This window comes from Eptesicus fuscus, chromosome 12, assembly GCF_027574615.1.
Source record: "Eptesicus fuscus isolate TK198812 chromosome 12, DD_ASM_mEF_20220401, whole genome shotgun sequence".
Taxonomy (NCBI): domain Eukaryota; kingdom Metazoa; phylum Chordata; class Mammalia; order Chiroptera; family Vespertilionidae; genus Eptesicus; species Eptesicus fuscus.
Window position 1 is genome coordinate 11835468 of NC_072484.1, and position 24988 is coordinate 11860455.

Consider the following 24988-nt stretch of genomic DNA (forward strand, 5'->3'; position numbering starts at 1 on the left):
ATCCTTCAACTTTGTTCTTCTTTCTCAAGATTGCTGTGGCTATTTGGGGTCTTTTTTATTCCCCAACAACTTTTTATAATGATGCTAGAATTATCCAACAACATGGCCTGGTATTGAATCATTCTCCCTCCTGTTAGCCAATTATTTCCCTTGTTTTCAAGCACCACACCTGGAAAGCTGATGAATATTCTGCTGAGACCTTCTCCTAGAGCATCCCCTAGGATTCAGGCCTTTAGAAAACAGATAAGAACCCCCATAACAAAGGACTTAGCAGGAGCTTAGACTTGGGAACTTGACTTTCTTTCTCCTAAACTCCATGGGTCTCCACCAGATTTGCAACCAGGGAAGCAGTGGGCAGCAGCAGCTTGTCCTGGGCTAACCCCTTAAGCCTGTCTCCAAGGCCTGTTTTCTTTGACTTTTCAGTGAACTAAAAGCAGCCCGGCCTTGGCCCACTTCTGTCACTGTGACTTTTACTTCTCAGCGAGTCCACGCAGCTCTGCATGGCTCACTTCTTTCCTGTAATATTTCTGGAGAGCCAAAGCAGCACTGCCTCGCTCTCTCCTGTTGCTTCTTCTATCTGAGGCCCTTCCTTGTTTCACTGTCCCCAGCTTCATTAAACATACTCTCAAAATCACCTGGACTCGTATTGTGAACTTCCCTGCATGAAGTCAAGAACCCATACACTGCAGGCTGGCCTGAGGCACATCCGCTCCTGTCCTGGTCCCTTTCCAGTGACACAGTTACATGTCCTGGCTCCTCTCAGCCCTCTGGCTTCTGGACTCCTAGAGAACATGGGCTGAGAAGGCCTCCCCAGGGCTTGTTCCCCATGTCCCAGACAGGTGGGACTGTGAGACAGAGGATAGGCTCAGGATGCCTGTTTTTTTAAAAAAATCTTTATTTTTAGATTATTACAACTGTTTCTCTTTTTTCCCCCCATAGCTTCCCTCCACCCGGTTCCCACCCCACCCTCTGCCCTTACTACCCCCCCCCGCCCCACTGTCCTCATCCATAGGTGTACGATTTTTGTCCAGTCTCTTCCTGCACGCCCCACACCCCTTTCCCCCCGAGAATTGTCAGTCCACTCCCTTTCTATGCCCCGGATTCTATTATATTCACCAGTTTATTCTGTTCATCAGATTTTTTATTCACTTGATTTTTAGATTCACTTGTGATAGATAAGTGTTTGTTGTTCATAATTTTTATCGTTACCTTTTTCTTCTTCCTCTTCTTAAAGGATACCTTTCAGCATTTCATATAATACTGGTTTGGTGGTGATGAACTCCTTTAGCTTTTTCTTATCTGTGAAGCTCTTTATCTGACCTTCAATTGTAAATGATAGCTTTGCTGGGTAGAGTACTCTTGGTTGTAGGTTCTTGCTATTCATCACTTTGAATATTTCTTGCCACTCCCGTCTGGCCTGCATAGTTTCTGTTGAGAAATCAGCTGACAGTCGTATGGGTGCTCCCTTGTAGGTAACTAATTGTTTTTCTCTTGCTGCTTTTAATATTCTCTCTTTGTCTTTTGCTCTTGGCATGTTAATTATGATGTGTCTTGGTGTGGTCCTCTTTGGATTCCTTTTGTTTGGGGTTCTGTGCGCTTCCTGGACTTGTAAGTCTATTTCTTTCACCAGGTGGGGGAAGTTTTCTGTCATTATTTCTTCAAATAGGTTTTCAGTATCTTGTTCTCTCTCTTCTTCTGGCACCCCCATAATTCGGATGTTGGTACGCTTGAAGTTGTCCTAGAGGCTCCTTACACTATCTTCATACTTTTGGATTCTTTTTGCTTTTTGCTTTTCTGGTTGTGTGTTTTTTGCTTCTTTGTATATCAAATCTTTGACTTGATTCTTGCGATCATCTAGTCTGCTGTTGGATCTCTGTATATTATTCTTTATTTTAGTCAGTGTATGCTTAATTTCTAGTTGGTCCTTTTTCATATCCTCGAGGGTCTCGCTAAATTTATTGGCCTTTTCTAGAAAATTCTTGAAAAACCTTATAACCATAGTTTTGAACTCTATATCCAGTCATTTTCTTTCCTCCATTTCTTTCATTTGTGACCTGTTTCTTTGTCTCCATATTTTGGCTGCTTCCCTGAATTGATAGAGTGGCTTTGTGTGCTAGGTGTCCTATAGGGCCCAGTGGCTCAGCCTCCCCAGTTACCTGAGGTGGACTCTCTTGGTGCACCCCTTTGTGGACTGTGTGCACAGTCTTGTTGTAGTTAAGCCTTGGTTGTTGTTGGTATCATTGGGAGGAATTGACCTCCAGGCCAGGTGGCTGTGAGGATCAGCTGTGTCTACAATGGGAGAACTTCTGTGCTGGAGACACCCTTATGGGGCAAGACTTGCTTCAGTGGGGCTTTGGTGCTCACTGAGTCTGCCCCCTGAGTGTGTCCCTTAAGGATCTGAGGAGTTGTAATCTGGATGGTTCCACTCTGACCCCTGGGTACACTGGCTCTTGGATCTCCAAGAAAGTGCTAATTTAGCCTCTGCCTGAGGCCACCCAACAGGAGCTACAGAGATATCTGCAGATTCCTCTTCTTTGTTTGGGTTTTGGAGGTGCCCAGATGAGGCCCAGCTGTGAAGCAATGCAAGCTGTTGCGGGGCCTTGGGCCTTCTTTTGGATGTTCTGGGTCTCACTGACTCAGCTGCAGTTTCTTAGGTAAGTTTAGAATTCAAAGGACCAGGGCATTCATATGCAAAAGCCTCTGCGCTCAGCTTGGATGAGGCGGAGTCTCAGGGCAGAGCAAACAGCACTGGCTTCATGGGGCGGGATCTCAGGGCGAAGAAAACAGCAATGGCTTCCCATCAGCTCTGCCCTAAGAGGCCCCTGGCTCTCAGTGTCCCGCGGTAATCGCTGCAAGCACCTCTAAGAGAAGGCCACCCTTGAGTTTCGCCTGCTGCCAGACAGTCCAGTTTCTTCCCGTATGAGTCTGGGTCCCCAGAGTCTTTCCGGGACTGGAGTTCAGAGCAGTCAGGAGCTTTTGTCTCCCTCCTGATTGAAAAAGCCAGCCACGTACTCAGATGCCAGCCCTATCCGCGCGCATGCCTCTGTACCTCTGCCTTCCGCAGCTCCTCTGAGTCTCAGTGTGCTTTTCTTTCCTTCTAGTTGTAGAATTTCCACTTGGCCAGCCTTCCTGTGGTTCTGGATGATGTCCGTTTTGTCTTTTAGTTGTAGTTTTGAAATTGTTGTGTGAGGCAGCAGTTCAGGTGTTTACCTATGCCGCCATCTTGGATTCTCTTCTTCATGAGTCTTCTTGACTAGATTGGGCTCTGACAGAAGGGAATTCATGACTGTGCACCTTCCCAGAGTCAGTGATCTCAAAACCATCCTTCAGGTATAGAACACCACCTCCACAAAGTGATGTCAGACCTCAGGTGATCTGCTCATCTCAAGGCTACTGGGCAGCTGTCTACTGTTTGAGTAATACTTTAATAGAGTTCTTTAATACTTTGCACTTCTGACTTTTCCTTGTATCCAAATAGCTGGACTAAGATGGTAAAAAATTTCTGTGGGTATAGTTCTCTGGTGTTTCAGGACCTGATGGAGTAGGGCCATAAAACATATTCCTTTAGCCCGGCCGGCGTGGCTCAGTGGTTGAGCATCAACCTATGAACCAGAAGGTCACTGTTCGATTCCCGGTCAGGGCACATGCCTGGGTTGTGGGCTCAACCCCCAGCAGGGGGTGTACAGGAGGCAGCCGATCAACGACTCTCTCTCATCACTGATATTTCTCTCTCTCCTTCTCCCTTCCTCTCTGAAATCAATAAAAATATATTAAAACAAAACAAAACATATTCCTTTATACTTGGGAATCAGTACTTCTATTATTTCTTTTTTTAAAATAAATAGTAGCCCCCAATTTACTTAGTAGGTTTTTCCTAAGAAGTAAACTGGATGCTAGGGTACATAGAGGATTGGGTGTGAGAGCTGTGTTGATTCTTTCATAGGTGTCTGGCGCTCTTGGAGAGGGGGCCCAATGGGTAGTACAAACAGAATAAGTGGCTTCAGTATCTAATAGAAATTAAATTTTCTCCTCTTCTATATTCAGAGTAACCCAGGGCTTCTCATGGGGGATTAAAAGGTTATCTTTTAGAGCCAAAAGGGGAGCCCCCACACCCCAGGCCTGTCAGTCCTTATCTTCTATCTGAGTAACTGTAAAGAATTAGGAGCTTCCCAGTCCCTCCTTCTCTAAGGACAGCTGGGGCACTCTCTTGCAATACGAACATTGGTTAGGCTCCTGCTTTGCTGTATGCCTTTGGCTGGTCCCATGGTGGGGGCTGGGGTTACTCACCCAAGGTGGTCTTCAATCTGTCACCCCCAACTCTCCTGAAGCCTGGAGGGTGACAGCCAGAAAAATGGCTTTTTTCTTTTTCTTTTTCTTCTTCCTTCTTTCTTCCTATGGAATTGTTCTGACATTTTAGGGACCTTTCCCCTTCTTAAAAACTCACCCAAAGCTGTTTGTCTTTTCTCTCCCCTTTCATTAATTAATTAATTAATTAATTAACATCTTTGTGCCAACTCTTGGCAAGCCTGCATTTGTGCTTTTGCCTTGACTTGTAGATTAGTAGCCATCTAAATCCACAGCTTGGACATTTTTATGTAGAGGAATTTTTATGTTTTTCATTCCTCCAACTCAACCTCTTAATCACACACCATGGTTTTTCCCCACTCTTTCACTGCTGATCTTTCAAATGTCTCCATTCACATGTTGTTAAAAACCTTAAAGTCCGCCCTAGCTGGTTTGGCTCAGTGGATAGAGTGTCGGCCTGTGGACTGAAGGGTCCCGGGTTCCATTCTAGTCAAGGGCACATGCCAGGTTGTGGGTTCGATCCCCAGTAGCAGACATGCAGAAGGCAGCCGATCAATGATGCCCTCTCATCATTGATGTTTCTATCTCTCTCTCCCTCTCCCTTCATCTCTAAAATCAATAAAAAAAATAAAACAAAACAAAAAAACCTTAAAGTCCACCTCTACCAATTGGTTGAGTTCCTGTCAAGCTCATTCTGTTTATAGCTGGTCTGCAAAATACTATGCTAACATTTAGCAAGAAAAGCATTTAATAAGAACTGTCTAGACCTTAAGACCCTTGTGCTATCTAACACTATCTCTCTCTATCCTTCTGCATTATTTGAGTTTTTAATGGTTAAGATGAGTTAAAACTCATTACTTGAGTTTTAATTTTTAATAATTTGATATTTTTTCTTAAATAAGGGAAACATTTGGAAGGAAGTTATTTTGGAGGTAAGCAGGCATGTTAATTATTTTTTTTAAGTCCTTTGAGTAGTGCATATAGATTGAAAAGTCTGTGCAAGATTTAGGAAAGAATCCTTTGTGTCTAGAAGAGAAAATCATCTTCCAGCTACTCAGATGTGGTGAATTCATGATAACAGATATTTCTTATATCTGTTACCTAGTTGATGAGAGTAAAACCATATTCATGACATATAGGTCCAAGTTACAGATGTAGAAACACCTCTTCATATGAAAGGTACCCTCTAATGTTGGCTCCTTCTGGGAAATTGCTCATGAAGCAGTGCTCTGCCTAAATAAGCATGCTAATTTCCCTTTGTCATACTGATGATCCCTGTTCCCACACTTGCAGAGCTCTCTGATATGCAAAGGGTTCAAGAACATTAGAACCTCATCTCCCAAGTGTATATTTTTTCTCATATCTGTTACCTAGTTGATGAGAGTAAAACCATATTCATGACATATAGGTCCAAGTTACAGATGTAGAAACACCTCTTCATATTAAAGGTACTTGTTAAAGGTACATATTAGAAGAACTTTTACACAAGTTTTGTCAAGAGGAAAGTGTAGATACCTATGGAATTGTTCTGACATTTTAGGGACCCTTCCCCTTCTTAAAAACTCACCCAAAGCTGGTTGTCTTTTCTCCCCCCTTTCATTAATTAATTAGTTAATTAATTAACATCTTTGTGCAAACTCTTGGCAAGCCTGCATTTGTGCTTTTGCCATGACTTGTAGATTAGTAGCCATCTAAATCCACAGCTTGGACATTTTTATGTAGAGGAATTTTTATGTTTTTCATTCCTCCAACTCAACCTCTTAATCACACACCATGGTTTTCCCCCCTCTTTCACTGCTGATCTTTGAAATGTCTCCATTCACATAATTATCCCCTTAGCCATCCTTCCAGCCAGTCTCATATTTCCATTTCAGGACCTCTCTTTCATCCCCTTCCGTCCACACTATCTCTTTTCTCTTTCCCTCTTCAATACCCTGTCAGATTTGTACGAAATTTGCATCCAATTTTGAGCCAAGGAACTAGAGATGCGGGAGGTGGGGAGATTCTGGGATCTCTTGTAATGCCTTGTGTAGGGAGCCCCTGGAGGGCCAGGTGTTCTTAATAGTGACCAATGGAAGCCCAACATTGCAAGCAAGGGAGTGTGTGTGTGGGGCCGGGGGAGAGGAGGGATGGTGGTGGTGGTGGTGATAGAAATCATTTTTTTTTAAAAAAATATATTTTATTGATTTTTTACAGAGAGGAAGAGAGAGGGATAGAGAGTTAGAAACATCGATGAGAGAGAAACATCTATCAGCTGCCTCTTGCACACCCCCTACTAGGGATGTGCCCGCAACCAAGGTACATGCCCTTGACCGGAATCGAACCTGGGACCCTTAAGTCCGCAGGCCGACGCTCAATCCACTGAGCCAAACCGGTTTCGGCAGATATCATTTTTTTTTAATTTTTTTTTTTTTACCAAATAATACAATGAAGAGACCTTCAAGAAATTTCTGATTGGGACACTCCTCTGCTCCATGTCACATCTTCTTGAACATCTTTTATTCCAGTTGCAGCAACCGGTTTTGCAAGTCTGGCTGCTATGTTGGGTATCTCTTGCTTTCTGCCTGGAATTTCTCAGACACTGAGCTGTGGATGCTTCTGGGAACCTGCCTCGTGCTGTACTTTCCTCTGTGAGACCTGGAGTGCAGGGAAGTTCACAGAACCTAGGCACATCCTGACCAGGGAGGGGGTAGAATTCCTGTGCTCTCCCTTCTAACTCTGAAGTGCATCCTACACATCATCTTTAAGATTCTGGTGCCCACAGAGGGACAAACTGGAGAATGATCCCTAGTTTGGTGCTTCCTCCTTTTCTGTCTCCTGCTCCTCAGTCTCCCACTCCTTCACCTGGACCAATTCCCAGCCAGGTTGCCTGTTCACAAGCCCTTGTCTCAGGTGGGGGTGGAGGTGGGGCAACATTCCAGCCATGAGAGAAGTATTGTACATGAAAGAACTATTATAATCTAAAATTCCATGTGAATACACAGACTAATTTACTAAATTTGGTTTTGAAAACAAAACTTGAATTAAATAAAACTGCCACTTTTATAAATATAAATGATGTCCAGTAACTATTCCATTTTTTTGTTGTTGGTGTTGTTAATCTTCACTGGAGGATATTTTTTCCATTGATTTTAGAAAGAGTGGAAGGGAGGGGGAGGTAGAGAGAGGAGAGAAAGAGAAACATCAATGTGAGAGAGCCACAGCAATTGGTTGCCTCCTGCACACGCCCCAACGGAGGTGGAGAACCCATAACCCAGGTATGATGTGCTCCTGACTGGAATTGAACCTGGGACCCTTCAGTTTGCAGGCTGACACTCTAATCACTGAGCATCACCAGCCAGGGCTGTTCCATTTTTTATGAGACAGTTTTGTGATTATGTATACTAGTACACTAGAGGCCCGGTGCACAAATCTGTGCATGGGTGGGGTCCCTGGCCTGGCCAGCAATCAGGGCCAATCAGGGTTGAGGGAGGTTGGCTGGCGGGAGGGGTGGGGGGAGAGGGACCACAGGAGGTTGACTGTTGGAGCGCACTGACCACCAGGGGGAAGCTCCTGCATTGAGCATCTGCCCCCCTGGTGGTCAGTGTGCGTCATAGCGACTGGTCATTCGGTCGCTTAGGCTTTTATATATATAGATGGCCTGAAAATACTATGAGGATCAATTTGCAAGTTTCTCCCTATATTTCCATCTATTTTTGCTTTTTATTTGTTGGAGATATATTACTAGATATATGGAAGTTACAAAATTCCTAGATCTCTCAGGTGACCATTTATCATTTTTATTTTCCCCCTTTATTGCTTCTCTTACATTTTAAATTACTTTCTATTTTGTCTAATATTTCATTCATATTTATCTGGGAAATATTTTCCATTCACTAATATGATATTTCACTATAATATTTCCCAATATTTATATTTTTGGTTTAGGTATGTATCTTGAAGGAGTATCTAGCTGAGACTTTAAAAAATTTATTCCAACACCCTTTTTCTTTACTCCATTTATTTAGAATATAATTATTGACATTTTGAAATTTATTTATTTTTTTGTGTATATTTAAAAATTTTTCCCACCATTTCTTTTCTGTTTCTTTAAAAGTTGTTTCTCTTTTTTTCCATCTCTCAGATTGCTCAGACTTTTCTTATTCTATTTTTCCTGCTAAATTGGAAGTTATATATTCTGCTAGATTAGAAGTTATGTTTTCTGTTTCTGTTTTTAGTTAATCTAGAATTTAAAAAATATATTTTTGTTGATTTCAGAGAGGAAGGGAGAGGGAGAGAGCTAGAAAATCAATTATGAGAGAGAATCATTGATCTGCTGCCCCCTGCACGCCCCTTACTAGGGATTGAGCCCACAACTGGGGCATGTGCCCTTGATCAGAATTGAACCTGGGACTCTTCAGTCCACAGGCTGATGCTCTATCTACTGAGCCAAACCAGCTAGGGCAGTGGTCGGCAAACTGCGGCTTGGGAGCCACATGCGGCTCCCGAGCCGCGGTTTGCCGCTCTGTGGACTGATGAGTTTGCCGACCACTGACCTAGACTCTCAATTCCAATAATTACAGGCTGTTGTTGTTCCTTGTGATTAAGCCCCTATCCCAGTGGTCGGCAAACTCATTAGTCAACAGAGCGGCAAGCCGCGGCTTGCGAGCCGCAGTTTGCTGACCACTGAGCTAGGGCATTTAATATGCCTATTCAATTAAACTTAAAACTCTCGCAAGCATTGGAAGGATTGTAGGATGCTGCTTTTGATTTTTTTCATCAACTTCCATGCTCTTGTTGCTCAGGATTTTGTCCCTATCTTGCTTGTTTTAACGCAACGATGTAGATATTATTGTTATATTTTCATGTTGCTGTTTGTTTTTATTTATCCACAAGTGTAACCATTTCCCTTTTTTTTAAAAAAATATATTTTATTGATTTTTTACAGAGAGGAAGGGAGAGAGATAGAGAGTTAGAAACATCGATCAGCTGCCTCCTGCACAACCCCTACTGGGGATGTGCCCGCAACCAAGGTACATGCCCTTGACCAGAATCGAACCTGGGACCTTTCAGTCCACAGGTTGACGCTCTATCCACTGAGCCAAACCAGTTTCGGCCACAAGTGTAACCATTTCCTTGCTCATTGTTCTTGTGGACAAAAAGCGGCCACAGACTAAACCTGACAAGCTCAGGGGAGGCCTGCTAGGTGGCTTTATAAACTCAGAGACCTACGTAACTGCAGAGGATGATCTGAAATGAAAACTTACTAATTATAAGCAGTTTATGGCAGGCAGTCATGCCTGAGGCTAGAATCTCCCCTGACACAAGTCAGTCTTTGCCTTAGGTAAGCCTGTCTATTGTCTTTTTGCATCTATGATACCAAACCTTTGGAAGGTCAAAGTAAGTTCCTTTTTCTGGACCCCTCAAGCACAAATACCATACCAGAGTGGGAGACCACACATTCCCTCATTGTTATTGAGTTAATTGTTGCCTAACTGTCCTGTACCCACTTATGTGAAAGAACTTTATGTCCATTATTTTACTTTTTTATCCAGTCTCAGAAGTTCTGTCTCCCCCTACCTTCTTTGCTTTCTCCCACCTCCCTAATCTATCACCAATGGATTTCATGGAACCCGCTTACGTCCTCTCTTTTGATTATAATATATAAAGAGGGGTGCAGAACTGCCATTTTTTCTGGAGCATATTCTCAATCCTTTGAGCTCTTGCTTCCTGGCAATTGTCAGTTTGGCTCAAGTAAACCCATAAACATTTTCTACAGGTTTGAATGTTTCTTATGTTGACATACTTCTTGCATTTCAGATACCCCTCCACTGCTAGCTGTCAATGTAATCACTATTCTTGTGTCAGTGATCTGTCTTTTCTTTCTGTTTTTCAGACCTGCTGCTTGTCTTTTGGTTTTGATAGTTTCACTATGATGTATATAGGTGCTGATTTCATTCCAGCTGACTTGGAATTTGTGTTCTTTCTGAACCTGAGTATTATCTTTCATTAATTATGGGAAAAAGATTTAATTCATTGAATATTGCTTCTTCTCATTCTCTCATTCTGGACCTCCAAATGTGTGTGTGTGTTCCACAATCTATACACGCGGACCTGGGGAAAGCCTGGAGACTGAAAATAGAACTCTGAAAACAGAGAGCAGGGAAAGATTGGAGAAAGAGGAGGCCACTCCAGTCTGGCAGTGAACAGAGTTCATTAAAGGAAACACATCCAAAGTGCATCTTGAGCAGCTGCAAGACAAAGTGGTTATCCTGTGGGCTGTTTGACAGGCACTAAAGAGTTCTATGGAACAGGGCAAGATGGATAGGGTTTTGCGGTGTGACCTGTCCTAGGTATGGGAAAATGCCTGAAATGCTTGCCCCCGAAAGAAACCAGCACACCGTGGGACACAGGGGAGAGCTTCTGGTTTATGTCAGAAGGAAAGTATCGATCACCATCAGACAGTCTCAGAGGGTTTCCAGGAAGCACTCTGTCTGGCCTGGGTCTCGCTTGAGGGCCTGGCCGCAGTCACATCATGGAACTCTCTCCTTCACACCGTATCTTGCATCCTCTTTCCCAAATGTTCTATCATTTTGACTCGCAGCTATAATTTGTATTTATTGGGGAAATTTGATTAATTCATAGCTATTACTGATATGATGCTTGGCTATGTCCCTTGATCTTATTTTACATTTTTCAACTTACCATCCTTGCTTGCTCCTTTTCTCATCCTACCCTTTCCAGCTTTATAAAAAACTAGAGGCTCAGTGCATGAAGATTCATGCAAGAACGGGCCTTCCTTCCCCTGGCTGCTGGCACTGCCTTTGCTTCAGCCGGAGCCGCCTTTTTGCTCCGGCCTGGAGCCGCCTTTCCCCCTTCCTACGCTGCCCAGAGGCCCAGAGCATCCTGCCCCACCCCCAGCCGCTTGCGCCTGCATATGCAAATTAACCCGCCACCTTTGTTGGGTTAATTTGCATACTCACTCCTGATTGGCTGGTGGGTGTCATGAAGGTACTGTTAATTTGCATCTTACTCTTTTATTAGTGTAGATTGATTAACATTTGTTCCATTTCCCTCACAAATGGTTTTGAAGTTACACTCTATTTTTAGCTTTCTAAAAATTATCCATCCATTTTAAACATATATAGCATATGTTTCTATAAATATCTGGTTCCACAGTGCTTATATCACACCCCATTCAGACACAAACCTTTGCATGGTTTTACTTTTCTCTACCCTCACTTCTTCCTGACTCCCTACCGAACACCTGATGGTTTCCCCAGAGCATCTTCCTGCTGCTCACATCTGGCTTCCCCAAGTCACGTTTAACTTTTGTATATGTTTTGGGCTGTAATTCCTTCCTTTAATTCCACCTTGTTTGCCTCTCATCTGGCAGAAATCCTCCTCAGGATTTCTCTTCAACCAAGGTATTATGGATGTTCCCCAAAAGTCATATGTTGAAATCCTAAATGAGAGACAAGAGAGAGAGAGCGAGAGAGCACGCATTAGGGGACATTGGTGTGGGGCCTATAGGAGGCGATTAGATCCTGAGAGTGGAGTACCCTGAATGGGGTTAGTGCCCTTATAAAAGAGGTCTCTCACTCTTTCTGCCACATGAGGACAGAATGAGAAGACTGCTGTCTATGCACTGGAAAGTAAGTCTTCTGAAGCTGCCAGAGCCTTGATCATGGGCTTTCCAGCCACCAGAGCTGTGAGAAATAAATTTCTGTGTTTCAGCCGTCCAGTTTCATGGTACTTTTTTTTAAAAAAATAATTATGCCAAACTAAAATACAAGGGCCTTATCTTTTCCCAACTTACCAGATTTTAAAATAAATCTTTTCAGTTATTTCATATACCCAGTCCACCACCTTGATTGAGTCTCTCATTTAGAAGAGATTTCTCATCTCCCTTGAGTCCAGGACTGCTAATCAATCACTGTTGATTAGTTCACTAAAAAGACCAAGAAGTGACAAAGACTGTTCCAAGGAACCTTGTTATTCAGGAAATGTTCCTGGACTTCTTTTGATGTTGACATGATTACAAGGAATGTGTTGTGTTCTTCTAGTTGGCATGTCCTGTAGATCAGCGGTCACCAACTGGTGGTCCGCGGACCACTGGTGGACTGAGAGGTCCGAAAGGTTGGCGATTGCTGCTGTAGATTACAAACATTAAATTCCTCAGATGATAGGAAGGTAGAATTCATCACCAGGTGGCAGTGTTGGCCAGCTTTAAAATGATCAAATTCAGTGATGTAAGAAATTTGATTAATAATATTAGATTTATTTTGCTATCACTCATCTTTCCAGTCAATGAATCAATCACTATTTATTGAGCTCCTGCTCAATCAATATACAGCCTCTTGAATCCCCCTTGATTTTTCTCATTTTATGCAAGTCAAAATACAAAGCTTTCAAGCCAGAACTGTATGACATTCTTGGAAGCATTGGACCAGAATTCCGCCAAACCATTGATTCTTGGTTGCATTGAAGTGAAGGATGAAGTCAGTTCTAGTTGGTCCAGCTTTAAAAGAAAATCACAGAGGGTATTCCTGACTGCCTCACTCGGTTGTGAGCTTGGGCCCAAAAGTCCTGTGAGAAACAGTGGCTGGTCTGGGGGACTGCACCCATCCAGGTGGGGTGGGGCAATCTACTGAATTGGAAACAAAGAAAGGCAAGGAATAGGGGAGGGGGTTGGGCTTGAGCTCTCCAAAGCTGAAGTGAAACACTCCTCAAACACATCCATGGACCCTCACACTGGCATTAGCTGTGACCTAGGGAAACAGAAGGGACTTGGGTATTTAGTTTGACATACCCTTATTGGTATGAATGCACCACTTGGAATTTTAGAGCTAAAGGATTCAGAATTTGGCTCACATTTGTTCATTATACAGATGAGAAAACAGAGGCTTGGAGATATTGAGGGACTTACCCTGTGGTGGGCTGGGTCAGAACCGAGAGTCTAGTCCAGGTCGCCTGGCTCCCTGTTCAGCACTCTGTCCACTCAGTTTTCTCAGGTTATAAAGACAGGGTTTTATCCATGTGTGATGGTGGCCACTTACATCAGGCCTAGGGTAACTTGTGTCTGTGTGATCATCACTAATAATGCCAGTCTGGCCTCGAGTGAGAGCAGGAATAGGAGGTGCTGTCTCCCCAGCAAGGGTGTCTACTCAGGAGACCAAGAAGAGGGGATATGGGCTGGGAGTCCTGGTTCCCCTTGGCCCTGTGCACCTGGCAGTTAGGAGACTGGGTTCTTCCAGGTGTCAGTGACTAGCAGTCATAGGAGATGCTGTTGTCTTCTCTGATCATTCTCTTGACCATTGTTGGCTAAGGGCATTTCATGGAGGCCACAAGCGAATCCAAAAGTGGAAGCAAGTTAAGAGTTTACAGGATTTGGTTTGATAGAATTTAATTAGCATATTGCTAGAGCTAACAGGGAATGGACCCTGCCATGAGGTCTGGCTGCTCCACAGTCGCACTGCCCTCAGATGGGGGTCCCCCAGCTCCAGGGGCCCCTCTGAGCACACCCAGCTGCCAGCCTGGCACCACCTGGCGTTGGTCCTGCTTTTCACCTCCTGTGTCTTCCTGCTCTTTGGTGGTGAACCTGCTCATCCTGGAGTTGCTATGCATTGTGGGGTAAGCCCCACAAGGATCGAGCCTGCAACTTACAAGACAGAGACAAAGGTTTTGCTGCAGCTCAACACCCCCCCCCCCCGCCCCCCCGCCCCGCTGAAGCAGATTACATAGCCTCCCACATGTCACTGCTACCACTGAGTTCATGGAACATCAGGAAATGGGAACTGGAAGGGAAGGTGAGCCCTTCACTCTGAAGAAACTACTCCCACACTCCCAGCCAATTGTGTCCTCTCCTCCCTCCAAACCCTTTCAAGGCTCTACTTGTGGATTTTTTGTTTTTGTTTTGGATTTGCTTTGAATCTCTGTTATTTGAGCTGGTGTGTGTCTCTCTGTTCCTCCTCACACTCCTCCCCCAATCATCATCTTGAGTTCAAGGGCAGTGTTGGGTTCATCCTTGTTGAGCCGACAGCCTTTGTGGGCTGTGCACACAGAATGGGCTCCACAGATACTGTTTGTGTGTCATTGACAAGAAGAAATGGGGGAATGAAGAGAACAGGAAAAGGAAAAATATAGGGAAGAAGAAGCAGAGTGCTTTACAGGTGCATTGAAGGCACCAGACTACAGTGAACAGATTTGGTGACTCGATGTTAGGTCTTGCTGACTGGGGGCAGGTGGGTCTCCCAGGGGATCTGTTAAAGCAAAGACTGGCATCCACGTGCTGCAACTTTCTAAGTCAGGCGTCCTCAAAGTACGGCCCGCGGGCCACACACGGGTGTTTTTGCCGTTTTGTTTTTTTTTACTTCAAAATAAGATATGTGCAGTGTGCATAGGAATTTGCTCATAGTTTTTTTTAAACTATAGTCCGGCCCTCCAACGGTCTGAGGGACAGTGAACTGGACCCCTGTTTAAAAAGTTTGAGGACCCCTGCAAGTAATATTGGTTGTAGGACCTATGAAGACAAACGGCAAAAGCTATTACAACTAGAAGCTTTGGCCCTGGCCGGTCTGGTTCCACAGTTAAAGCATCAGCCCGTGCACCAAAGGTTTGTGGGCTTGATCCGTGGTCAAGGGCTTGTACCTGGGTCTCAGATTTGAACCCAGCCCCAGTCAGGACTGGTCCAGGAGACAACCAATTGATGTGTCTCTCTCAGATCGATGTTTCTCCCTCTCTTTCTCTCTCCCTCCCTCCCTCTCTTCCTTCCACTCTCTCTAAAAATCAATGGCAAAAATATCCTCAGTGAGGATTAACAAAAACAAACAAACAAACAAACAAACGAACAAATGAACAAAATAAACTAGAAGCTGTGGAGGCAGAAAGCTAAGGCTCTACCACTTGCTAGCTCTGTGGCCTTGAGCATCTATCCTCTCTGTGCTTGTTTTCTTATATGTAAAGTGATGATCAAAGCATCTATCTGTAAGGATGGTGAGGGTCAGCAATTGTGCCTGTACCACCATCTCCAGTTAAACCTCAGGTCTGAGACATAAGGTTCCTTCAGGTCTGAGATATAAGGTTCCTGGAAGGCCCCAGAGGAAGGAAGAGGGATAGAGAGCCAGAAACATCGATGAGAGAGAAACATCCATCAGCTGCGTCCTGCACCCCCGCCCCCCTCCCTCCAGTGGGGATGCGCCTGCAACCAAGGCACATACCCTTGACCAGAATCAAACCCGGGACCCTTCAGTCCGCAGGCTGATGCTCTATCCACTGAGCCAAACTGGTCAGGGCCCATGTGTTCTTTAGTAAGTCGATTGATTCATTTGGTCTCAGTCTCCTCATTCGTTCCGGTAGAGGTTTATGATGGGCAGGAGTTGACAGCACTAAATACCTTTAAACAGTAAAAAAAATGCAGATCAAGCGCGGCACAGGTCAGGGCACATGTCTAGTGCTAGCTATTATCACTGGTTTTCCAGCCTTAAAATCCTCTCTTCTGTGGCAGGAAGCAGGTATTCGACATGGCGGGGGGGCTAAAGGACAGCAGAATCTCCTTGGAATGGCAGGGACATTCCCTCTGCAAATCTCACAGTTAAGAGGGCAGAATCTTGCCTAAACCCAAAGAACTCAACCAACCAGTTTTCAAAAATCCCCTTTCCCATGTGCTTGCCTTCTTTATTAGATGCTTACTTCTTGGGTGTTGAAACATTTAGGAAGCTGGTTGAGACAAGTTTCTCTGAGTTCCCTTCTATCCTTCCTGGGCTGACAAGAAAAACACCACCTCTGCTATTAAGCTCCCAGGTGCTGATTCCAGGTGTGGACCTGAGAAAGAAGATACCCAGTAAGATGGGCTCCTGGTGGCTAACTGGATTCAAACAAACAAAAACAGAGCCTAGCAGCCATTTCCACGCAGGGGTCTCTCATGCAAATGGCACTTCAGGGAGAAGCCTGCAAATAGCTACTGCCTCCTGCACTCAACTGAACTGTGTTCCTGCCATCTGGTCCGCCATTTATAAAGGAATTCCTGGAACCCTATTTCAACCAATAGGACTGAGACTTTCCCTTTCCAATGGGATCTGCAGGGGCATAACTCCCTCAACATCTTCACTGACCAATCAGAGAGGCACCATTCTGACCAATAACGACAGTGCCTCTTGGACCAATCAAACTGAGAGGATTTGGAGTCCTCATTTGCATCAGGGACCAGAGGCAGGGGCTTCTGTTTATATGTCAGCTCTCCTCTAGCTCTGGGAGTGCACTGTCCCTTTCCACCTTGAGACTTCCTTTCCCCAGAGCTGAAACACCAAAGATGTCTCTCTGGAGAGGGAGCAGAGCTGTCTAGCTGGAGAGGTGCTGCTGTTGCATAGCTGTGCTGTTATCACAATTGAGCTGTTTGCATTGACTAGTTTCCCTCAACCTCAAACTGGGGATTCCTATTGGCCTTGGACGCTTCCGACACAATCTCGTTTATTCTTCACTGCAGCAGGGGAGGGAGATATTACTCTCGTTTTCTACAGAAGTAAAATGAGACACAGAGAAGTTCAGGAACTTGCCCAAGACCACAGAGCTAGGAAATCCAGGGTTTGAACCCAGACCACGGAGACTGAGGCCATTGGAGAAAACCCTCAAAGTTACACAATTCCAAACCAGACAGTTGGGTGATAAAAGCAACGGACCCCAGGTCCCCACAGCCTCCTGGCCGGGGGGCGCCTGATCAGCCCATTTAGCCCACAGGGGCTACTTGAGTTTGTGTGCGGACGTACAGACCGGTCTGGCATGAGGGGCGTGGGGGAGGCGGTTCTCTCTCAATAGCACAGAGATTAACAGGTAGACTTCAGCCTGAGACACGAACCGACCTGGCTCTGGTTCTCACGCCCACCTGTGCACTTCGCTGCGTTAGTCGATTGTTCTACGAGGCTCCTTTCCTGGGACCCGGAAGTCCCGGGCGCGGGCCCAGCCTGGACGCACGTGTCTCTGCAGTTCTGTCCGAACCTGACACTCAAACTGAAACTAAAACGGCCAAAGCCCCGCCGCCGGGCCGGAGCGCAGGGAGCGCAGGCGAGGGGGCCCGCCCTCAGCCTCGCCGGGGCGGGGACTCCCCAGCGCCCCTCCTCGGGCCGCTGTCCCTCCTCCTTCGCGGTCCCTTCTCTAGGCGGGGAGGGGGGTTCTGAAGGCAGCTTCGAGCCAGGAGGGGTCCAAGGAGTGGGTGGCGGCGGGAGGGCGGAGACGGGGCGGGCCCTCGGAGAGAGCGACACCCCCCTCCTCCCCACCGACTGGTAGTCTGGCTAGGGGTGCAGAGGCCTTGGGGCGTAGGGGAGATGGCGGCGCGCAGTGTGGGCTGCGGCGTCCGGCGGCTCCGGAGCGTCCTGCAGGGGCGCGCGGGACCTCGGGGGTGGCCGCCCGGCGGAGGTTGCGCGCCGCGCAGGGCGGCCTCTGGGCCCCCGCTGCCCGCCTCGTACCCCGCGCTGAGAGCGCTGGCGGACCGGCAGCCCGACGCCTTCTGGGGGCCGCTGGCGCGCGACACGCTGGTGTGGGACACCCCCTTCCACACCGTCTGGGACTGTGACTTGAGCAGCGGCAAGATCGGCTGGTTCCTGGGAGGCCAGCTAAACGTGTCCGGTGAGTGGGCTGCGGGGACCAGGGCGCCCCCAGCTCAGACGTCCAGAGGCGACTCCGAACGCAGCCGTCAGGGACGGGTCGCTGGCCCGTGGGCCGGCACCTCCGGACCCAGAGGCCCCAGCCTCCCTATCCGCTGTCACTCTGCGTCCCCCTCCCCCCCCTACCCCCCAACTTCCCCGGCTTCAGCCCGCGCCCGGGTGTCAGCTCGGGTCGCCCAGCTGCTGGCCCTGCCCTGCTGCCTCCTCCAATGGTGGACTCTCAAGTGTAACCACGGGGAGCAGCAGTTGACACCTGGGGCGGGCTGGGGTGGTGGGTGCCGGGTGCACAGGAGCGGGGACTTCCCCGTACTCTGTGCTACCACCAGCTGCCTGCCCGGCGACTGGCCCGGGAGATATGCTGCCCAAGTAAACAAACGGAGCGGTGGCGCGTAGCCTGGGAGGAGGAAGCCCAGGGCCCGCAGCTGGAATCACTTATCTCCCTGCTCCCTGGCGGTGCCAGTGGGAGGGAAGGAAAGAACCGCGGGGCCTCCCAGCTCTCCGTTTCAGATGACCGTGCCCCTCCCAAGTACCCCCCTCCCCCCCGCCCCCCCAAACACCTAGCCATGGCTTGCTTTAGACCTGGTTCTGTTTGAGGTCCCAGAAACCAGCACCACCAGCCACTGGGTCCTTTGGTATCTGCTGAGATTGAGTCTACTACTGTTAGGATTTGGGATTTGGGTGGTGGGATGAGCACACTGTGCCTGGAGGAGAGAAGGCCCGGGAACTGGAGGCAGTGGCCATCCAGGCAGGGTAGACTGGGGTGTGGGTAGCCTGGGGAGCAGGGGATTTACAGCCAGGTGGAGTGCTCAGGGGAGCTGCATGGCGAGGGAGGATGGGGTACCCCATTAGGTGGAAGTGGGGTCTAGGGGATGTTTCTGGCGGGGGTGGGGGTGGGGGGTTGGGGAGGTGGGGACATGTAGATCTTAATGGCAGGGTCAGGTCCTGGCCAAGACCTGAACTTCATGGTAGGGTCTGGTGTTTGCACAACTCCACCATTGACTGGGCCTGTGACTTCTCCCCTGAGCCTGTCGCCTCATTTGTAAACGGGGGGCAGTAAGCCTGCCTGAAGGTTGATTGTGAGGACAGAGTGCTGGAGGTGTGGAACAGGCCCAGCACTTATTGGTGATCAGTAAGTAGTAGCAATTTTATCGTATTTAGAAATAGCCATACAATTATAGGTAGTGTGTCTTGCAGTTCTTTTTCTTTTTTTTTAAATATATTTTTTTGTTAATCCTCACCTGAGGATATTTTTCCATTGATCTTTTAGAGAGTGTGGAAGAGAGAGGGAAAGACGGAGGGAAACATCGATGTGAGAGAAACACATCGATTGGTTGCCTTCTGCACTCACCCTGACCAGGGCCTGGGCTGAGGAGGAGCCTGCAACTAAGGTATGTGCCCTTTGACCAGGATCGAACCCGGGACCCTTTGGTCCGGAGGCCAACGCTCTGTCCACTGAGCCAAACCAGCCAGTGCTCTTGCAATTATTTTTCAAACAAAGAAACTTAGGGAAGAACTTTGGGCCAGATTTTTTTTTTTTTCATTTTGTATACTACTTTGATGGTTTAATTAAAATGAATCACGAGATAAGTGTTTTCTTTAAAACTGAGTCAGCAGCAAGTGTCCTTGAACTAGTGGGTAAAAGAAGCACAAAACAAACCCTTAGGTTTGCAGAGTTACCCTTGCAGGGAGGAGAGCACTTACAGGAGAGAGCAGGACACGTAACGTGCAGCTCTTGTGCAAGCGACTGGGACTGTGGAGGCCCGAGGCCACTGGGGATGGTCAGGGTTGGCTCATGCACACGTGTATCCTCTCACTCCCAGATCAGTCACTGGGGATGGACCTCAGGGGACAGGCAGGAAGGGCCTCTTGAGCCTCACTCAGTCAGGCTCAACATGTGGTTGGCCAGCAGACGTGCCTCTTTTTCCTTCACTTATTTTGCCAGAAATTGAGCTTCAGAAACTGCCTTGTGGAAAAACAGGTTTTCAGCAGCATTCTCACCTTGAATGTGTATGTCCACCCTTTCATCTGTCAGGGATATCTCTGCCTTTTGACAGTGTCTGCAAACCGCAGAGGTGATGGTATGAAAAAGACCAGGCCAGGCCATCGCTGCTCTGGGAGCCCCCTAGAAAGTTGTGGAATGGTGGGTATGCTTTGGGCTGATCTGTCTGTATGATAGTCACTGTAATGATGGCTTATTCCAAAGGAGTATCACTTTTGAAACTCCCATTACCCCTTCAGGAAAATCTGTACCACTCGTTCTCGAGACATGCAAGTTCTCGGGCCTCATCCTAGACCCCGGAATCTGAAGCCCTGAGGGTGGCGCTCTGCCATCTGTGTTTATAAGCTCTTCGGGTGCTCCTGAGGGACACACACAAGTTTGAGAACCACTGACCTATAGGCCCCAAACTAGGGCAGACAAGACACTTCTAAATGGGCAGAATTGGGATTCGTGTCCTGGCGATGACTCTAATAAGCAAACAGAAATGGCAGATGGGCGGTGCAGTACAGCTTAGTGGTTCTGGGTATGTCTTGAGAATTCCACCTGGGTCTGCATCCTTGCTTTCCCCTTACTGTTCTCTCCATGGATCTCCTTGTCTGCACAATAAGACAGTCTGAATTGTGTTCTAGTTACTATTGTTGCATAGCAAACAGCCCCCAGGAGTCATAGTACTCTCACCGGTCTGTGTGTCAGGACTTTGGACAGGGCCCCATGGGCATGGCTTGCTTCTGCTCCCCATTGATCAGTGTCTGAGGCTGTCATCACAAGTCTGGGGCCTTGACTGGGAGGACTCAGGCTGGCTCAGCTGGAACTGTGTCCTAAACCACTTACACAGGCCCAGGGAACATGGACCAGAGGTCACAGACACTACAGCAGAAGCTGCTAGGTTTCTTCTGGCCCGAAGTGGATGGCCTGGGGACACCCAGGGCTGTTGTTAGCATTAAATGAGAAAACACTTACAAAGTTCTCTGCACAGTCTTGACTCACACCCAGTCACTGGCCTTTGTTATTAATGAATGAATCCTGTGGGTGTAGGGAGCTGGGGGTGGCTAGGGGGCTGTGACATTGAGCCTGACCTTCAGCAGTGCTGCGTTTCCTCTGAACAGGACCACATGCGCTTGCGTCTGATCAGCCTGGACTAGGCTGGAAACGGGTCAGGAGGGTACGCAGGTGGTCAACAGGGCTCCAAAGATCTAAAAAGGATTCCTCCCAGACTTTGAGATCTGGCTCTGTCCTCCATATGGCTCAACCGATGTTTTGCTCTGTGCTGTATAAACGCAAGATGTCAGGAAGGTGCAAATGCAGAACTGGAGGGTAATAACGTATGTTGCGTATGTTGCTTTCAAAACACACAACCGTACTCTCTTTTCTAAATACCAAATTCTGAGTCTGATTTTTTTTAAAGTGTCTGTATTCTTACTTTCAAGCAAGGGTATAGAGAAACTATTTTTAACCAAGCATTGAACACAGATTTCTGGATGCTTTTGGGGACATTCGTTGAGGCAATGGGAACCATTTTGCTGTACCTTTCTTTTCTTTATGACGTGCCTCCAATAATTCAGAAGGAGGATACACTGACAATCGCAAGGCACTATAGTCCTGTGCTTTGCTTATTTCTCAGCAATTGAAGTAACTTGCCTAAGATCCTTCAAGGAACTTGAAATGAAAAATGTAACCCCAGGTCTTAGGAGAAAGGTCCTCCAGAAGGGACTGAATTGTCCGTAGTTTTCAGAGGCCTCTCTTACTTTAAAGGGCAGATGCTTCTGGAAAGTTGGCAGGTACCATTTTTGTGACTGATGTAATATCTTACATCATGCCAGGGAGATTTTCTATTTAAGGAAAACCCATTGTGAATCCTTTTGTGAATATTAACTCCCTTGTTTCTTTTGATTAAAATAGAATTTCTATATGTGGGTTCACTTCAAGTTGGGGAGGGGAAGGATGTATTTAAACAACTGACAGGAGTTCTTGAAAATTCCTGCATAAGTGTGTGCCATCTTTATAATGGATATTATAACCTATTTAAAAAACAAACAAACAAACAAACAAACAAAAAACAAAAACCCAAACCTATGAACCATCAGCAGTAATTGCTGAACTATTTGCAGAGCTGTGTTAGGCTCAATGGTAGACCTGCCTTGAGGTGAACATGATGGAGCCTCTTCTCATCTCATTGTCATGACACCAGTGTGAAGTGGTTGGTGGTCCCATTGTGCAGATGTGGAAATAAAGGTTCCAACTCATGTAGAGTGATGAGCAATGCAGAAAATGCCCCAGTGCCACTGAGTGCATTCTGATGAGGAGATGAATCACAAATCAGTAAATGAGCAAATCCACTCTAGGGTAACTTCCTCAAGGCATTTATAGTTGCTAAGGGAAGAATTATGATGTCAGCCCCCAATCCACACCCCCATGATATGTGAATCTTAGGGACATGGTCCCTGCTCTCAGGGACCTTATGAATTAGACGGAGGAGAGTTTAGCAGAGACAGCATTGTGTCCCAGAATGGGATCACTGGGCAGAATAACTAAGTGTTATGTGGTGTGGGCCACTGGGTGCTGGAGAGAAAGAGAGATCATTGCTGGGAAATTTGAGTTAGGAGGTGGGGTTTGAGCTGAGCCTTAAATTGCATTAGGGTCTTGCCCAACTCTTCCTGGCAATGCTTGTAAGCGGAATTTTCTTGTCCCACTGCTCAGTTCTATGGGTGGAGACTCTTTAAAATGTGGAGGAGCAAGAATTTCTTCCTTTTATCCTTGCTCTCTCCTTTCCTTCTTTGCTTTTCTCCCTGAAGTTGGAGCAATAGCAGGAACCATATGTATGTGTTAAATGCCAACAGATCCCATGCTGTTTTAGGGCCACTGTCACTCAGACCCTGCACTGTGCTTCCTCTAGGTGCCCATGTCAAATGAGTGTAAAACATGGCAGCTGAGAAATTGCCTATCCCTGGGAACACTGCACACAACCTGACCCTGTGACGGGAAACACTCCAATGGCATCTAATTCCTATTGTCACACCCAGAGTTAGGAACTGTTACCCCCATTTTGGATTAAGAAAGTGACATTTAGATTAAATAACAAGTGTGTCCTTTCTGCTTGATGAGTGTTTGGACAGGGATGGACTCTGGAGGGTGGGTTTGACCTGTGATGTAAGTGAGGGCATGGTCAGATGTCTTACAGAGCTGGCAAGTTTTTTTTTAAATTTATTATTATTTTTATTGTTGGCAGTATTACAGATGTCCACCATTTTCCCTGCCTTTGCCCCTCTCAACCCAGCCCCTGCCCCACCCAGGCCTCCATCACACTGTTGTCTGTGTCCAGGGGTTGTGCATATATGCATATATGTACTTTGGTTAATCTTTTCCCATCTCCTTCCCCACCCTCCCTTCTGAGATCTGTCAGTCTGCTTCATGTATCCATGCCTCCTCTAAACCTATTTTGTTCATCAGTTTATTTTGTTCTTTAGATTCCATATATAAGTGAGATCATGTGATACTTATCTTTCTCTGACTGGCTTATTTTGCTTAGCACAGTGATGGCGAACCTATGACACGCGTGTCAGCACTGACACGCGTAGCCATTTCTGATGACACACGGCCACTGAGGTTTATTAAATACAATTATATGTAACAATTATACATTTATGTTATTTAAACTATAAATATCGCGAAATAATGATTTTTCCTCAAAGTGTCACACTACCCGAGTTATGCTCATTTTTTTGGCGAAGTTTGACACACCAAGCTCAAAAGGTTGCCCATCACTGGCTTAGCATAATCATCTCCAGGTCCATCCATGCTGTTGCAAAGGATAACAGAAAGATCCTTCATTTTTACAGCTGTATAGTATTCCATTGTGTAAATGTACCACAGCTTTTTTTATCCACTCATCTACTGATGGGCACTTGGGCTGTTTCCAGATCTTAGGTATTATAAATAATGCTTCTATGAACATAGGGGTGCATATATTCTTTCTGATTGTTATTTCAGAATTCTTAGGATATATTCCAAGACATGAGATCACTGGGTCAAATAGCAGTTCTGTTTTTAATTTTTTGAGGAAACTCCATACTGTTTTCCACAGTCTGCATTCCCACCAGCTGGCTCAGCTGGAACTGTGTCCTAAACCACTTACACAGGCCCAGGGAACATGGACCAGAGGTCAGTGTACTAGGTTTCCCTTTTCTCCACATCCTTGCCAGCACTCGTTGTTTGTTGATTTGTTGCTGGTGGCCATTCTGACAGGTGTGAGGTGGTACCTCATTGCAGTTTTAATTTACATCTCCCTGGTGATTAGTGATGTCGAGCATTTTTTCATGTGTCTCTTGGTCATCTGTATGTCCTCTTTGGAAAAGTGTCTATTCAGGTCCTTTGCCTATTTTTTAATTGTATTGTTGAGTTATACAAGTTCTTTATATATTTTAGAAATTAATCCCTTATCAGGTGTATTGTTGGCAAATATGTTATCCCATACAGTGGGTTCCCTTTTCATCTGTTGATTGTTTCTTTTGCTGTGCAGAACATTTTTAGTTTGATGTAGTCCCATTTGTTTATTCTTTCCTTTGTTTTTCTGGCCCTAGGAGATGTATTGGCAAAAATACTGCTACATGAGATATCTGAGATTTTGCTGCCTATTTTCTTCTCGGATTTTTATGGTTTTTGCGAAGTATATTTAAGTTGCTTATCCATTTTGAGTATATTTTTGTATATGGTGTAAGTTGGTGGTCTGGTTTCATTTTTTTGCATGTAGCTGTCCAGTTTTCCCAATACCATTTATTGAAGAGACTGTCTTTATTCCATTGTATGCGCTTGCCTCCTTTGTCAAATATTAATTGACTAGAGGCCCGGTGCACGAAATTCATGCACAGGGGGCTGGAGGTGTCCCTCAGTCCAGTCTGCACTGTCTCCAATCTGGGACCCCTCAAGGGATGTCAGACTGCCAGTTTAGGCCCCATCCCAGTGGGATCAGGCCTAAACTGGCAGTCGGACCTCCCTCTCACAATCCAGAACTGCTGGCTCCCAACCACTCACCTGCCTGCCTGCCTGATTG

The 24988-nt window shown here is 46.2% G+C and overlaps 1 protein-coding gene and 1 long non-coding RNA gene across 2 annotated transcripts in view; one reads left to right on the forward strand and one right to left on the reverse strand.

Moving 5' to 3' along the window:
- Positions 1-13673: 13673 nt before the first annotated feature.
- On the reverse strand, positions 13674-15680 carry LOC114231419 (uncharacterized). Its single transcript, XR_003617377.2, has 2 exons — positions 15504-15680; positions 13674-13945 (listed from the first exon to the last, which is right to left on the reverse strand). It is a non-coding gene; the product is annotated as an uncharacterized LOC114231419 (long non-coding RNA).
- A 1488-nt stretch (positions 15681-17168) lies between these two features.
- Positions 17169-24988, forward strand: part of ACSS1 (acyl-CoA synthetase short chain family member 1) — a 57276-nt gene continuing 49456 nt past the window's right edge. Inside the window, exon 1 of the mRNA XM_008141307.3 lies at positions 17169-17904. Coding sequence (XP_008139529.1) covers positions 17604-17904 — 301 coding nt within the window. The 5' untranslated portion in view covers positions 17169-17603. The remainder of the gene's footprint in view (positions 17905-24988) is intronic.